Here is a 16,220-nt window from a genome sequence, read left to right on the forward strand (position 1 = left end):
GTGTGTCCAGAGAAGGGCAACGAAGACGGTGAAAGGGCTGGAGGACAAGGGTCACGAGGAACAGCTGAGGGCCCTGGGGCTGTTCAGCCAGGAGAAGAGGAGGCTGAGGGGAGACCTCATTGAGCTCTGTGGCTCTCAGAAAGGAGGTTGTGGTGAGGTGGGTGCTGGGCTCTTCTCCTGAGTAACAAGTGATAGGATGAGAGGAAATGGGTTCAAGTTGTGCCAAGTGAGGTTTAGGAACAATTTCTTCACCAAAAGGGTTCTCAGGCACTGGGAGAGTCTGCCCAGGGAGGTGATGGAGTCTACACCCCTGGAGGGGTGTAAAGATAGGTGGTCAAATCCCTCAGGAATCTGGTTTAGTATTGTACAGGTACAGTTGGACTCAATGATCTCAAAGGTCTTTTGCAACTAAAAGATTCTACGATTTTGTGATTTTGGAGCCTAGAGACAGCTTTTATTTAAACCCTAGAGTGAACATGTGTGTGTTTGGGTGTGCTGGGTGCTAATAATATACATTACCTACATCCTCCACTTTTGCCATCAATTCTGGTAGGTCAAACATGTCCAAAACATTCATTGGCTATGGCCTAGAGCTAAATATATCAGCATAGAACCACAAACTGTAACCTGGCTGATGTGTAAACCATTAGAGCTAAGAATTGATCACCTGGCTGGGATGATCACTCCCTAGACAGTATTAAGTCAATAAATACCTAACAAATAAATATCATATTAAGTTTCCACCTCTCCTGGGTACAATCAGGAGGGAAGAGAGAGACTGGGAGAAAGAAGGTGGCAGCCTAAAGTAGAGTCACGAGTGAAGCTTCTGGGTGGAGTTGGTCCCTCTCTGATAATGGCTTGGTAAATTCTCATGCCTATAGTACCTGCATGTGTGCTTTGCTATCTTGAGGTGTACTGGAAGGTCCTGCTCACCTCAGCCCAGTGGCCCACACTGCCCACGTAGGGTCCTGCAGAGCTGCCAGGGCCCTGGCTGGGGACCATGCCTATCCCAGTGGCCCCAGAGTCTTGGGAGTGAGGAAAGGCTCTGGTCACCCCAGACAGAGGAAGGCAAGATGCCATTCTCTGACACATCAAAGACAGGGTAAACCCAAAGGATATTCAGAAAGCAGAAGCTGCAGCTGCCAGAGTGTGTTTGGACTGAGTAATATATGGAATAATAGAATCATGGAATGGTTTGTGTTGGAAGGGACTTGAAAGATCATCCAGTTCCAACCCCATGCCATGGATTGGGACACCTCCCACTGGATCAGGGGCTCCCAGCCGCATCCAGCCCGGCCTTCAACACCCCCAGGGATGGAGCAGCCACCACTGCTCTGGGCAACCTGGGCCAGGGCCTCCCCACCCTCACAGCAAAATATTTCTCCCCAAGGTCTCATCTCAGTCTCCCCTCTTGCAGCTCAAAAACATTCCCCTAATCCTATCCCAGCACTCCCTGATCAAGAGCCCTTCCCAAGCTTTCGTGGAGCCCTTTTTAGAACTGGAAGCTGCTCCAGCTTCTCCCTGGATCCTTCTCTTCTCCAGGCTGGACAATCCCAAATGTCTCTCAAAGGTTGTGTTAAAACTCATGAGGTTATCAGAGCATGTCAGGGGTGTTAAGCAACACATTTCTGCCATCCTCCTCCAATTTCTGAGTCCCCAGGCATGTTCCCCTCACACTTTCAAGGTCTTCCCAAGCATTTAAAGAAAAATCTTGCTTTTCTTAAAAGAAAGGTTAAGAAAAACAAGGAAACCACTAACTCCTGCAGACACATGTAAGCTCTTTAATTCCCCTCTCCCAAAGCTGCCTTGGTTTTCCCTTCTCGTAGCATAGGGACCTCCCAAGTCCACCTCATGGGAAGAGGCAGGGGGCAGTGCCTTCTCCTGCCTGCGCTTCTAGGGGAGCGTGGCAGCCCTCCAGTCTCAGGACAACCACTTCCCCAGGCAGCATGGCCAGAGGCTCAGGCATAAATCCTCCATCTTTTTGGTCTGGAATAGGAAAAGTTGGTTATAGGGTGCTCACAGGAAGGGTCCAGCTCGGCCTGAGGTCCAGGTGGAGATCGGTTCTCAGGATTATGATTACAAAGAAATATCCCACTACCCACGGTGCATCTGTCCATGCAGGAGGCACAGTTCTCTGGAAGGAACATGGCAACTGTTGCACCACCTTCACTTACAAGCTTTTCTTCTTCTGTGGATGTTCTGCCTGTCTCTGGTGTCGCAGGGCTGCAATTCATTGTTGTCCCGATTTCTTCTTGTGGTTGCCATGCCCTCCCTCTCAGCTATGACACATGCGGCTGGAGCTGGAAGATAGGATCGCTAACGGGAAGCCCCGTTTGTCGTTCCTGATATCCCCTGATAGGTGGTAAGCATGGAGTCCCGGACCTGCTCTGTGAGCTTGGGAACATCATCTGGGCCGAGGCCAAGGGTCTCCACTGCTGGCAGGATCTGGATGATGCTTTTCCCTGCAACAGTGAGACAGGAGGGTCAGAGGTGTTGGGAGGAAATGTGTGAATGGTGTAGCAGAACAAGAGAAGATAAGGCGGAATCGGTATAAACAAAGGAACAAGAAAGAAATGGAGGGAAATGCCCTCTTTCACACACCAAGAACTGTGCAGCAGCCCAGCCGTGTCCCAGATGCACACAGCCAAAATTCAAACCAGAATTTTCCCATCCACAGAGACCACAAAAATTATAAATACAGAAACAAGTTAATCTCTCCTCAAATATATTCAATGCAATGATTTGTAGGATCATAGAATCATGCAATGGTTTGAGTCGGAAGGGACCTCACAGCCCAGCCAGTTCCAACACCCTGCCATGGGCAGGGACACCTCCCACTGCATCAGATTTCTCAAAGACCTGTCCAACCAACCTGGTCAACACCTCCAGGGATGGGGCAGCCACCACTGCTCTGGGCAACCTGGGCCAGGGCCTCCCCACGCTCACAGCAAAACATTTCTCCCTAAGATCTCATCTCAGTCTCCCCTCTTGCAGCTCAAAACCGTTCTCCCTTGTCCTATCCCTGCACTCGCTGTTCAAGAGCACCTCCCCAGCTTTCCTGGAGCCCCTTTCAGCACTGGAAGCTGCTCTAACTTCTCCCTTGAGCCTTCTCTTCTCCAGACTGAACAATCCCATCTCTCTCGTATTGAATAACTTTTCACAGTGGAAAGCCTTCAAGATCTGCCTGAATGACAGCAAAGAGACCGAGATGTCTGTAATGCAACACATCCAGACTGGCTGTGCTCTGATCTATGTGTACCAACTCCACCAGAGCTCCTCCTTCCAGAAACATGTTCTGGGATGAGAGAAATTGTGCCCAAGACTCCCTGGTTGGACAAGGTTTGTCCGACCCCTCCTGGGATGCACCTTAGCAATGGAATGGTGCAAACAGGAAGAATACTGTGGAGCTGTCATCATGCTCTTCTGCTCTTGCACCCTGTGGCCCTTGTTCTGGCCGGTGAAGACAAGATGCTCCCTGTGTAGACATCCACCCGGGGAGTGTCAGTGTTGTGTTTTTAACTTCCTTGCATGTCCTTACACGTGTGCTAGGAAATGAGTGTGCTAGCAACGCTGCCAGCAGAGCCATGCAGGGGAGGCAAAACAGACGCATAGAGAAGAGATTCACAGAGAAGAGGGCATGCTCCTTTCCAACTCAGTATTCTATGATTGAAATCCAGAGGGAGAGGCAAAAGTGATGCCTGTGATGTACCATTCCATCCCCTCCTGCAAAGACAGACACTGTCATTGTCCATCTGCTACCTCCACATCGCACATGGTCCTCTGCCCACTCACCTCATGGCTCCCTACAAGGACTTCATTTGCACGAACACCCAGCCCACCCTCCACACCAAGTCATCCTTACCTGGTGTAAATCTCTTCTCCTTCGGGTTGTAGAAGGTGTGGTATGAAGAGATCACGACAGGAATAATGGGCACCTGGAGGAGAGGCAAATCTACAGTGCATCTTACACATCTTCCAACTCCTCTCCCAAAACAGATCCCATGTCCTTAGGTGAATCCTGCACCTTGCAGATCATTATCCCAGTCAGCTGCATGGCAGGCACTCAGAGGGATAATTAGAACACTTAACTGTCTCACCCAATGTCCTCACTGTTGGTTTTTACACTTTCATCTCTGTATCTTGGCCAACAATTGCCAAATCAGTATGCATAGAGGTCTGTTCAGCAGAAACTTCCCCAGGCAGATCCAGGTCTCCTGTCAAGGTCCTCCCACATTTTTCCCAAGCTGAGTCATGAAGGTTTTTTCCCCCTGTACCAGAAACAAGCCCCCCCTGGGCCATCTGTAAGCTCTTGCTGGGCTTCTGGATGCATGCTTGATCCAAAGGGAAGAAAGGGACAAGAAACCACACAGCCCTGGTGGACCATGGTAGGCAAACTGTACCCCAAAGGAGAGGAGGAAGGTGACTCTCACCTGGGCTTTCATGGCCAGCTGGAAGGCCCCACGTTTGAAGGGCAATAGGGAGCCACCATGATTGCGAGTTCCTTCAGGGAAGATCAAAACACTGAACTGCAGAAGAGAGAACACATTGAGAAAGAGGGAAGTTCAGTCACTATTCTAAACCACTGCACAGCTGCACATCCCTGGGACTGACTTGTCTGCTCCTGACCATGCGGAGACATCTAATTCCTCCACTTCACGAGTTTTATAGATGTATAACACACTGAAACCAACAGAGATGTTTTTATGCTGTTCTGCTCAGTGCCCAGCCCTTTTGAGACTCATCAAAGTTGATGAGTGTGATCATCAAAGTGATGAGTTTCTAGTGTTTCTCCACTCACGTTTTCTTTGTGCAGGGAGTGTTCCACCTCTGTCAAGGTAGCGATAGACTCCTCCCTCTTCTTGCGGTCGATGAAAAAGATTCCTGAAAGCCAGCAGGCGAGGCCAAAAGTGCCCATGTATAGGATTTCCTTTTTTGCAATGGGCACGCAGCGCCTTGGTAATATCTCTGCAACCACTGCAAAGGGACAAGGAGAGAACAAATTGTTATCTGCACTGAGGTTTCCTCCAGATTCTGGGCTGCAGCCCTGTGTTCTGGGACACACCATGCCTGCAGTGGTTGTCCAGCTTCACGGGGCCAGAAACACGCTGGGAAAGGGATTCTGAGGTGTCCGGCACAACCACCCACTTAGAGGAGGGCTATTGCTGATGCTGAATGAGAGCAGCTATGACACGGCTGTGGTTAAGACACTCTCATCATCATTCTCTTGGAAAGGATAAAGCTCGTTTAGCTTGAAAATACCTATTGGGCTCTAACACTCCGAAGAGCAGCCCTAGCTTGGGGCTAGTTGGTAATGGACCATGTAGCAGCCCATCTTGCCCCTCTACCTGTGGTACCTGTGATTTCTTACTACCACCCCGTACCAGATAACTGGGGCCAGGAGCAGGAGGCAGGATCATTACATACTTAGAAAGTCAAGAGAGGTCTGGTGATTCAACACAAGGACGAAAGGTTTCTTGGTCCTGAGGTTCTCCTTGCCATTCACAACTATCTGGAGACCAAAGATGTATTTGAGTGGCCAAAATAACATGCACAAAAACCTGGAAAAGAGGAGCAGGCATAAGCCAAAGAGACACTGAAATTGGGTAAGGAATCAAACACCATTCTTCCAAACCCATCCATCTTGGACTGCTCCTGTGGAGTAGCCTGTTCCTCCATGGTCCCAGGTTTGACCAGTGACTGGTATGTCTCTTCAGCTCATTATTTCATTAGACAACACAAATACACCCAGCAGATTTTCTTCCAGCCAGGTTAAACCAATGGCCTTGCATCTTCAGCAGCATCACTTCCATGGATCAGCCAAATACTAGATAATACCCAGATTAATGGTGCACCTCTTTGTACTCTACATCCCTGCCCATTTTGCTGAGTTCTGAACACAGGCTGCAATGAACGTGCCATGCACTTAGCTCCGTGGTTGCCCAGACTGTGGAAGGAGAGATGCTTTTGCCTTGAGGTAATATTAGCTTGCAGTGCTGGTAGATATATTTTAACAGATACTGGAAAAATAAAGAAAGGAATAAAAGTCAGGCGTGAGTGTCGAGAACTGAGGACAATTTCTTCAAGTGAAAGGCTGATAATTAAAAGATAGGATCTCCCTCTGCAGTGAACAACAAAGATGTAGTAAACCCTGCCTCTGCAGCACTCCAGAAGGCTACAAGCACTGTGTTGCTGGACGGCAGACTCAGCTCTAGCCCCTCTCAGTGCACCCCTAGTTATGAATGCCCACCACTGCTTATCACACACATACATCACACCACACAGCCTCTGGGTAGGTCTGGCAGCTCATGTAGAGGCAGGAACAGATAGAGAGAGGAGATGGACAACAAGGGGACCAGCTCAGAGACTGCCAGACCCAGAGGCGTTGGCTGTGATTGCAATGATGGAGACATCAGGGTCAACAGAGGCGCTAGAACGGCACAGTGGTGATGTCTGGTCCTGCCTGTGCAGGTGGGCACTGGCTCAGAGTAGAGTTGAGAAAGAGAGGCTGCAGAGGCTTTCTCAACACAACTTAGAAGGAAGCAGTGATAGGATTAAGGGGAACGGTTTTGAGCTACAAGAGAGGAGATTGAGATGAGATCTTAGGAAGAAATGTTTTGTGGTGAGGGTGGGGAGGGCCTGGCCCAGGTTGCCCAAAGAAGCTGTGGCAGCCTCATTTCTGGAGGTGTTCAAGGTTGCAACTGGTTGAGCTTTGAGGTCCCTTCCAACCCAAAAAATTCTGTGATTCCGTGATTCTGTGAAAATGATCAGCTACACGGAGGTGAGAAATACAGCTAGGAAGACCAAGTAGGAGAGGTTTACTTAAACCAGCAAGTTGCTTTACCCATGCATTACACCCAGTTTGTTGGCATTACCAAGTCTGTCAAATTTATATCACTTTTTGCATGCTTTCCTTCCATCGTTCATTATTCTATCAACTCAAATACAATACTGAAACCGAAATCCCTTGTCTGAATTACAGGGTCTGGCAAATTTCCACACCAACACAGCTCATTCCTCCCCACTGCAGCGCACCTCCCAGGACCCTCCAAACAAGAGCACGGGTTCACTCTATCAATGCCCAGAGCAGAAAGAAGCCACACATAACTTACTTTGTGTTTTCCATGTTACGTCCACGAGGAATACTGACCATAATAACCGGAATCGCTAGGACCAAGAGCCAGAACTTATAGAAGGTCATCTTGCAGAAGAATCTGAATGGAGGATTCACCTGATAAAGGACTACAAATGCAATGAACAGAAACATAAATAGGTAGTGAAGAAACAAAACAACCATCCTTCCAGTTCAGAGTCAACGACAGGAATGTCGCGCAGAGCAGTAAATGAGTCATGAGCACTTGATGTTATGGAACAGGGTTTAGATCAGTTCCGTGTGAGTGGCATAAAGCTCTAATTAGATTCAGGAGTGATGCTTCCGAAAGGCCGTGCTTGCTGCTCAGAACTAAAGCAACCATGGAAATCCGGTTTGGCGAGAGATCTCCAGCAGCACCGTGTGTAGGAGCTGGCTGGCAAGCAGAGGCAAAGATGCAATAGCCAAGCGTGTGTGTGTGTCTGGGCTGGTAGAGCAACGACGGCTTGGAGAGACAGCACCTTTCAGAGGGGCTCTGTGTGTGGGAACCCTGGAATTAATGTAAAGGAGTGGGATGTGCTGGACAGTACAGACCCCAGGCTGTCCCTCTCTCTGCATGAGCATTAAACTTCACAAAGGAGTGAACCAACTGCAAGATGCCTACAAAGTCAGAAATTAGTATGATGGGGGAGAGAAAGAGAAAAAACAGTGATGCTCACAGCCCCACACATCCAGGCATTGGAGGAACCAAGCTGAGCAACCAGACATTCTTCAAGAAGAAAGGAAAAGGTGTCAGAAGTGTCCCATGTTGAGACAAAAAGTGAAACAAAACAAGGGCAGCTACTCCTGATGTGTTCATGGCCAGAGGCAGGCACATGTTTAGGCAGCATCTGTGTATGTAAGTTAATCAGGAAAGCGCAAGTATAACCTGGGAGTGCTCCAGCTGCATTCCAGCTCCTGTAAACAGTGTGTGAAAAAGATCTTTCCAACAAGCACGATAAGGCTGAAAAAAAAAAGTATTATATTTCACCATCTGTGTGACAGACATTGCTTAAGCAGCTATCGCTTCAGAGAATGTCCCAGCTCAGCACAATCTGGCCAGGGCAGTGGTTCAACTGGGCAGCGGCTCAACTGGGCAGCGTAAATCCCAGGCCCTCCTGCAAGAGAGGGAAAAGGGAAATGAGAGAGTGAGAGACTTGCTGGTTGGAAACAAACAATAAACCAGCTTTAATAAAACAATAATAATAAAAGGAAGATGATCTGAGGGCTGGAGCACCTCCAGTACGAGGACAGGCTGAGAGAGTTAGGGTTGTTCAGCCTGGAGAAGAGAAGGCTGAGGGGAGACCTCAGAGCAGCTTCCAGTGCTGAAAGGGGCTCCAGGAAAGCTGGGGAGGGACATTTGATCAGAGACTGCAGGTATAAGACAAAGGGTAACAGTTTTGAGCTGCAAGAGGGGAGACCGACATGAGATCTTAGGAAGAAATATTTTGCTGTGATGTGGTGCACGTCCCATCCCTGAAGGTGTTGAAGGAAAGCCTGGATGGGGCTTGGAGAAACCTGTTAGAGAGGAAGGCATGAAAGATGATAATTGGTACTGATAAGATATTAAGAAAGTTAATAGGCATTAAGAAGGTAACTTTTTGCTGGATGAGACATCGGAGAGGCAGTCATGACTGGTCTCTATGAACTGTCTCCAGTCCCATGAATGCTCAATCCTACTGTCCATTTCTGCAACAAAGACGTTAAACAACACTGACCCCTGAGGAATGCCACTCACCACCAGTCTCCGCTTGGACGTTGAGCCATTGACCACAAATTGTGCTCCTGCAGTACACGGTGCATGTGTCCTTAAGCTGTGGCAAGTTGATGACTCACTCAAAAGAGCCCATTAACCCCAAAATACAGATGATCTATGAGAACACAAAATCCTGAACCTGGGGAGCAGGCAGAAAGATGTCTCTAGCACACATACTTGGTGGTGTCCCCAGGGTGAAAATGGACCCACATAAGGAGATTTACGGGTGTGAGGATCAATTAGATCCTCAGCATGTTCACCTCTGAGAGAAGAAGAGGAGGCTGAGGGGAGACCTCATCACTCTCAGTGGCACCTGTAAAGGAGGTTGTAGCGAGGTGAGTGTTGGTCTCTTCTTCCAAGTAACAAGGGATAGAATGAGAGGAAATGGCCTCAGGTGGTGCCAGGAGAGGTTTAGATTGGATATTAGGAACAATTTCTTTACTGCAAGAGTGGTGAAGGCAGAGGCTTCTCAGGGCAGTGGGGAAGTCTCCATCCTTGGAGGTGCTGAAAAACAATGTGATGTGGCACTTTGGGACATGGTTTGGTAGACATGGTGAGATTGGATGATCTCAGAGGTCTTTTCCGATGTTTATGATTCTTATACTCTGAAAGTTTCTCCATGGCACCACCACACTGAGGAACAACCAACACCAGCTGGGCATCACCAAGCTGTTCCATGAAGAAAGGTAACTCCGCACATCTAAAGCACTGAGGACAGATGTCATCTCAAGAAGACACCAGATATGTGACAGTTTGAAGTTAGGCTAATGGTTATCTGGAGCTTTCAACAACAATGAAAGTTATGGCGTTCCCAAATCCCCCTGGAGACACTGTCAGTTCAGATCTAACAAAACTTTTTGGCTTCAAACCCACAGATACTAGAATCCTCAGCTAGCACTCTGTTCTGTTGCAAGGATCCCTAGCACTAGGATCCATCATCATGCTTCCATTTCAAAAGCAGTCGGGTCTTGCTTAACCTGCAAGGCGTTTTCAGAAACCACACCTCTAATGAAGCCGCCAGTTTCCAGACTGAACATATCCATTCTTAGCTAACTCTCTTTTGCCCCAGGGTCTCTGCACCCATATCGCCCTGGCTCAATAAAGTGAATCTTAGATAGGGAGAGGAGGGGATCGCTCATAAGGTGAGCTTTCATCATGCAGATTTTATGACTCTCCTGCTCACCAACATACTGGCCAGAAGAGAGAGATGGAGGCAGGGAAGGTGATCTAACCTGATGGGAAATGGCCACAAAAATTGTCTTGTGCACAGTGAGCAAAGGAAGGCTCAGAAGAAAATGGACTGTCAGCACAGTGATGTTAGAGAGAGAAGGGAGTTGCTCAGGTTAAAAACCACAACGTGATTTCTAAATGCAAAAGCAATGGGCTGGATTCTGAAATGGGACCAAATCCCGCTGGAAACCGCTGGCACAAAGAGCTCCACGAGAACAGACTTGTTATGCTCTGCTCCACGCTGGGGCAGCCCCACCTTGAGCACTGGGGGCCATTCTGGGCACCACAGGATAAAAAGGGTCTAAAGCTACTGGAGAGCATCCAGAGGAGGGCACGGAGCTGGGGAAGGGTTTGTAGGGGAAGAGTGTGAGGAGCGGATGAAGTCCCTGGGAATGTTCAGCCTGAAGGAGAGGAGGCTGAGGGGAGACCTCATGGCGCTCTGCAGCTTCCTCACATTGGGAGGAGGAGGAGCAGGCGCTGAGCTCTTCTCTCTGGTGACCAAGGACAGGAGCCGAGGGAATGGCAGGAAGCTGTGCCAGGGGAGGGTTAGGTTGGACATGAGGAAAAGGTTCTTCCCCAGAGGGTGGTGGAGCCCTGGAACAGCTCCCAGGGAAGCAGTCACAGCACCAAGGCTGACAATATTCCAGAAGTGTTTGGACAACGCTCTCAACCCCACAGTGTGAATGTTGGCACTTGTGCAGGAACAGGAGTTGGACTTGATGAGCCTTTTGGGTCCCTTCCAGCTCAGGACATTCTACAATACTATCAAGAAGTGAAGTGCTGGAAGTGCTCAGTGCAAAGTACCACATCAGCAACTCGGCCTTCAAAAGGCGAACAGTACAAAAGGGAACTCCTCTAGTCCATGCAGTTACTTCTCAGTTCAACAGAGCCATTAACGCTGATATAAAAAACTTCAGAGGGATTCTGGGGTAAACTCATAGGAGACACATCCTCAAGTCTGAGGAATTTGTATTTATCCTGTTCCAGCCGCAGCTACGTGGTGAATCCATGTATCACTCAGTTTTACAAGGTACAGATTAGCATTGGGTACTTACTGATAAACAAAGACAAAGCTTGACATTTTCATTACAGGAGGGGTATCTGCAAGAAAAGCTGTGGCATCCAGAAAGCCCTGACAGAAACATAATGCACCAGGCTTGAATTGAACCTTGGCTGTGGGACCTGCATCCAAGAGGGTAGCGCTTGGTACAGGCAGGTGAGAAGTGGGCTGGGAAAGAAATCACTTCATCACTGTAAATCACAGAAAAATCAAGGCAGGAAGGGACCCCTGGAGGTCTATGATACAGCCAGCTACTCAGAGCAGCGTTAACACCAAAACCAAATTAACTTGCTCAGGGCCTTGTCTAGGCAAGTTTGGAGACTCTCCAAGGACAGTTCTTTGGTCTCTGTGTCCATGTTGCACCTCTATCAGAGGAAACAGTAGTTTCATTTATTTAATAGGAATTTCCCTTGTTGCAGCCTGTATCTGGCAGCTCTCATTGTGCAATCCTGTGCCTTTGAAGAGTTGAAGACCAAAAAAAATCACTGGCCTCTCCCCTTCTCTTCTCTAGGCAGAGCAAATCGAGCTTCCTCAGCCTTTCTTTGTACATCCCGTGCTCCGGCCCGCTGACTGCCTTGTGGGCCTCCACTCAGGTGAAGTGTACTCATAGACTCATAGAACAGTGCTGGCAGAAGCCTCTTCTTTTGCTCTGAGGATCTCACAGAGACCTTTCCCATTTCAGAGGTGATGATGAGGAGATGTCAAGGCTTTATTTGGAACTAAATCCTGCACCACACACTTTCTCTGTGGGATATTTCATATTGCAAATCAACATAAGAATATCGGTTAGACTGTAGCACCATATTTCATTAAAAATACACAGATTCTTTGACCTGCTTTGCCTGATATCCTCATACACAACTCATCACCATCCTCCACTCACTGCAGCTGTTGCACCTTTCACAGAGCTCAAGGAACAATTTGGCCTCAGTTCAAAATTGCAATTTATTGATCAATAACCACAACAGAGCAAACTGCAGAGCAAACAGAAAGTGGTTTGGATCCCCTTCAAGAAAAGATATTGAGGGGAGAAAGTTGGAGTAAGACAAGATTAGGTTTTACTTTCTTGTATGTTCAGACTGCTCTGTTCCAGCAGCTTCCAGTACTGAAAGGGGCTCCAGGAAAGCTGGGGAGGGGCTCTGGATCAGGGAGTACAGGGAGAGGATGAGTGGAACAGTTTAGATCTTAGGAAGAAATGTTTTGCTGTGAGGGTGGGGAGGCCCTGGCCCAGGTTGCCCAGAGCAGTGGTGGCTGCCCCATCCCTGGAGGGGTTCAAGACCAGGTTGGATGGGGCTTGGAGCCCCTGACCCAGTGGGAGGTGTCCCTGCCCGTGGCCAGGGGTGGAACTGCATGGGCTTTAAGGTCCCTTCCAACACAAAGCATTCTATGATTATCTTTTCCAGGACACATTTCAGCAGCTCCACAGCTAGTCCCTCTGGCTCATGCCAGGCTGCTGGAATAGCTTGTCCTGGATCTCTATCACACTGGATGGTGCCTTAGGCATTCTGGGATAAGGGCACATATGGTGAGAAAACAGCTTTCTTCCATGTGGACTATTTCTTCATTCCATATTCAAGCAAAACCTCAAACATACATTTTCAACAAGTCTATTTGAGGTGCAAGGCAGCTCTTGTTTCCCTCAAAGGCAGCATGAAATGAGTAGATTTTCTCTGCAAACTGAAGTATGTTCTTGTTTTAAACAAAAACATTGAGAGCGACAATAAGCAGAGGTTGAACTGTCCTGATCATTTTCTATGTAGGCTGGAAACTTTGAAAGGAGGGTCCAAACCATGTTTTTGACAGTAAAGCTCACTGCAACTCAGTTATATGTGGAATTGCTTAAGCCTCTGGATAACTTGTTCTGCTTTGCTTTGGGATACGGAGTGCTTTGCACAGAGCTGGGACATCTTTCTCTTAGAGCTGGACTCCATCTCACCGAAAAGGCTTCATGCAAACTAAATTGAGCAAATGACAGCAATCACGGCCAAACATTTCAGGCAATAAAAGCATGCACACTGTAAAGCAAAACATTCCATCTCAGCAGCTGCCCAAGTCCAGGTATCTGGGGAATCCTCAGTGTTCAGCATTAGATGTCACCAGATGTTTCTACTAGAGGACACAAAAAGCAACGTGTTAACCAAAGAGAAATGGATGTACCATAGTTCCCTGTTATCCTGTACAATTTATTTCCATAGGTTAAGCTGGAAAAGAGGGACCAATAACTTTGGTACCAGTCCTGATTGCTCTAAAGGCCTCCGGGGATTCCCCCTTGGCTACAAGATCCTACAAGTGTCCCTTTTTCTGGCACCGTGAAAATGGCATTTATGGTTGTGTCCTGCGACCCATTGAAGATGTGGAGCCTTGTGGAGAATATAATGGACACAGAATATACTGTGGAGAATATACTCATGGAAAGCAGGAGCTGACTGCACCTGGAAATATCTGAGCTCCTAATGGTTGCTGGTAGCCACAGAGAAGTGTTCCTTCTCACAGCCTGGGTGTCGTTGTAAGAGTATGGCAGGATCTGACTGTCAGAGCAAAGGAAAGACACTGTTTTCTCAGGAAATGGGATGGCCTTGAGGCACTGAAGCAGGCCTCCTCTCCCAGGGCAGAGACACCCTCACCAACATCTCCTTCCCAGGAAAGCGTTTTGGAAGAAAAGCACTAAACCTCAAGAACTTTACAAAACCTGAAGGCAGCTGAGGGAAATACTGTAAATAGAGGCAAACCTCTTCCTAGCAGGAGTCGAACCCCACAACATCTTCCATCAAGCGGGAATCTCTGTTCAAGGGCAGAGCTGCTTTGAGTCTGACCAGGATGAGCGTACAGCCTGCTCAGAGCTGTCTAAAGACACAGCAACCGTCTAGACAGACAGACCAGCCTCCCTGATCCAGGCATCGCTTCCCACGCAGAAAAGCAAGGGCATCAACAGTGAAGAATTGAACTGAGAAACCTGTTCATCAGAAAACTTCTGGAGCAATGCACATAGCTTGGGCTTGCAATGCTGCTGCCAGAAAACATGCGTGCTAGAGGAACTCCTCACAGGGGACCTGGTGGGACACATGCGAGATGTGCACCCGGTGCGTATGCTCAGACCTCGGCAACGTAGCTCTGTTCTAGAGTCTCAGGCTCTGGTTGTCTCACAGCTGTGGCTGTTTAAAGCTCATACCTCGCTCTGTAAATTCCTCAGTGCTCTTCGACTTCCAGGCTCTGAGGTCCAGCTTTGGGAAACGTCTGCAGCTCACAAAGAACCAAGGATTCCTGTTGGCCAGGAAGATTCGTTTTGGAACTTTAGAGATGTTGGTGTTGTCACATATTATTCGTGACAAGGAGATTTTGGCCAGTGAAGAGCGCTGCTGTGGAGTGAAAACCCCGCTGTTCTGCCACCAAAACCTGCAAGAGAAAGAAGACGTAACAGATTTTTCCCTTCCAGCTTCTTCACATTCCAGATGCCTGCAACATAATTGCCCATTAGCACCAATATAATTTCTTTTGCGAAGGACTCATTTCAATATCTGCTATTTAATTTAATTTAATTTAATTTCCGTGACTCACCAGTTGGATAATTTATATTGCTTTTCTGCCATGGACATACAATAAAGATGCAATTAAATTAAAGGCTTGCCCTGCTTTCCCTCAAATGAGGCACAAGCACCTTCTTCAAACAGAAGAGTCACCAAGTCTTGCACATAGGCTGTGGGTACATCCCCATGAGTACCGTGCTGAATCCAGCCTTGTACATACTCTCTGTCTTACTCTTATTTACCTCCTGTCTTGCTTGCTATGCAGCTCTTGGTGTTTCCAAATCTTCTCATTTAGAAGCAACTCTCTTTTCTTATAGCCTTTTGTATGTTAAAATAATGGTTGGGACTTGATAACCCTGGCCCTCAGCTGGAGGTCCTTGGTGGTGAACGCATATCTTAGAATCATAGAATTGTTGGGTTGGAAAAGATCTCTGAGTTAATCGTGTGCAGCTGTACCCGTCCACTAATAAAACATATCTTTGAGCATTTCATCCATCTGTTTTTTTTAAATCTCTCCAGGGATGGGGACTCTCCCACTGGCCTCAGCAGTACCTGCCTGTGCCTGAGAACCCTTTCAGTAAAGAAATTGTTCCTGATATCCAATTGAAACCTCCCCTGGCACAACTTGAGGCCATTTTCTCTTGTAACTTCTTACCAAGAAGAACCCAACACCCACCTCACCACATCCTCCTTTCCACGAGCTGCAGAGAGCGATGAAGTCTCTCCTCAGCCTCCTCTTCTCCAGGCTAAACAGCCCCAGAACCCCTTGGTCGCTCCCAGAACCCCTAGGGTCCAGACTCTTCCCCAGCTCCGTTCCCTTCTCCGGATGCTCCAGCCCCTCAACATCTTTCTTAGAGTGAGGGGCCAGAGCTGAACCCATGGTTCAAGGTGAGGCCTCACCAGTGCTAATACAGGGGAGACGATCCCTTCCCTGCTCCTGTTGCCCACCCCATGGATGATCCAAGCCAGGATGCTGTTGGCCTTCTTGGCCATTTCGGCCATTGCTGGCTCATGCTCAGCTGCTGTTGACCAGCACCCCCAGGTCATTTTTCCCTGGGCAGCTTTCCAGCCACTCTTCCCTAAACCTGGAGCTTTGATGGGTTTGTTGTGGCCCAGGTGCAGGACCTGGCACTTGGCTTTGTTGAACCCCACCCCGATGGACAGAGCCTATCTTGTTGCTGTCCTCATTATGAAAGTTTTCCTGAATTATGCTTTAAATCCCGTATTGCTGTTAATTAAGGAAGGACCTCTGTACTGTACTAATTACATCTTAAAGGAAAGATTAGCTCAGTTTTCAGAGTTGTGTAGTTGATACCATTCATGCTGTGAAATAAAGGAAACGCTAAAGCCAGAAACATCTTGGATTCTTTTTGCTTAAATGTTGACTGGATGCAGATTTGAGCTTTTCCATTCCAAGGTGAAACTTAATCAATATGAAAGGACCAGTGGATGCAAGGAATTGTGCAGAATGGTTTTAGTTCCTGATGCCTTACCCAGACACAGGATACTGCTGCCTGGCCAGGA

The 16,220-nt window shown here is 48.0% G+C and overlaps 2 protein-coding genes across 8 annotated transcripts in view; both read right to left on the bottom strand.

Moving 5' to 3' along the window:
- Window positions 1-1,744: 1,744 nt before the first annotated feature.
- LOC104057360 (1-acyl-sn-glycerol-3-phosphate acyltransferase alpha) lies at window positions 1,745-7,439 on the bottom strand. The gene is made up of 6 exons (XM_009558715.2): window positions 7,110-7,439; window positions 5,425-5,558; window positions 4,799-4,974; window positions 4,431-4,526; window positions 3,863-3,935; window positions 1,745-2,462 (listed from the first exon to the last, which is right to left on the bottom strand). Exons 1-6 carry the CDS (start codon window positions 7,292-7,294, stop codon window positions 2,317-2,319), a joined length of 810 nt encoding a protein of 269 aa, XP_009557010.1. The 5' UTR covers window positions 7,295-7,439; the 3' UTR covers window positions 1,745-2,316.
- A 675-nt stretch (window positions 7,440-8,114) lies between these two features.
- The window catches only part of MPO (myeloperoxidase), a 30,921-nt gene continuing 22,815 nt past the window's right edge, over window positions 8,115-16,220 (bottom strand). For 4 of the 7 annotated variants that reach the window (XM_054085265.1, XM_054085264.1, XM_054085260.1 and 1 more), the window contains 2 exons: window positions 14,342-14,565; window positions 8,115-8,244 (listed from right to left, as the gene is read on the bottom strand). In XM_054085265.1, the coding sequence (XP_053941240.1) occupies window positions 8,147-8,244; window positions 14,342-14,565 (322 nt within the window). In that variant the 3' untranslated portion in view covers window positions 8,115-8,146. Of the gene's footprint in view, window positions 8,245-8,282; window positions 13,282-13,307; window positions 14,566-16,220 lie in introns of those variants that run through there. The other 3 variants (XM_054085263.1, XM_054085262.1, XM_054085261.1) reach the window with 3 other exon arrangements.

The sequence above is a fragment of the Cuculus canorus genome, chromosome 20 (assembly GCF_017976375.1).
Source record: "Cuculus canorus isolate bCucCan1 chromosome 20, bCucCan1.pri, whole genome shotgun sequence".
In the NCBI taxonomy this organism is placed as follows: domain Eukaryota; kingdom Metazoa; phylum Chordata; class Aves; order Cuculiformes; family Cuculidae; genus Cuculus; species Cuculus canorus.

Coding starts and splice junctions, on each gene's coding strand:
- LOC104057360 (XM_009558715.2), bottom strand. CDS start 7,294: ATGGTTGTTTTGTTTCTTCACTACCTATTTATGTTTCTGTTCATTGCA. Junction 5,559..7,109: donor CGTAACATGGAAAACACAAA/GTAAGTTATGTG, acceptor CCTCTTTTCCAG/GTTTTTGTGCATGTTATTTT. Junction 4,975..5,424: donor GACCTCTCTTGACTTTCTAA/GTATGTAATGAT, acceptor GTCCCTTTGCAG/TGGTTGCAGAGATATTACCA.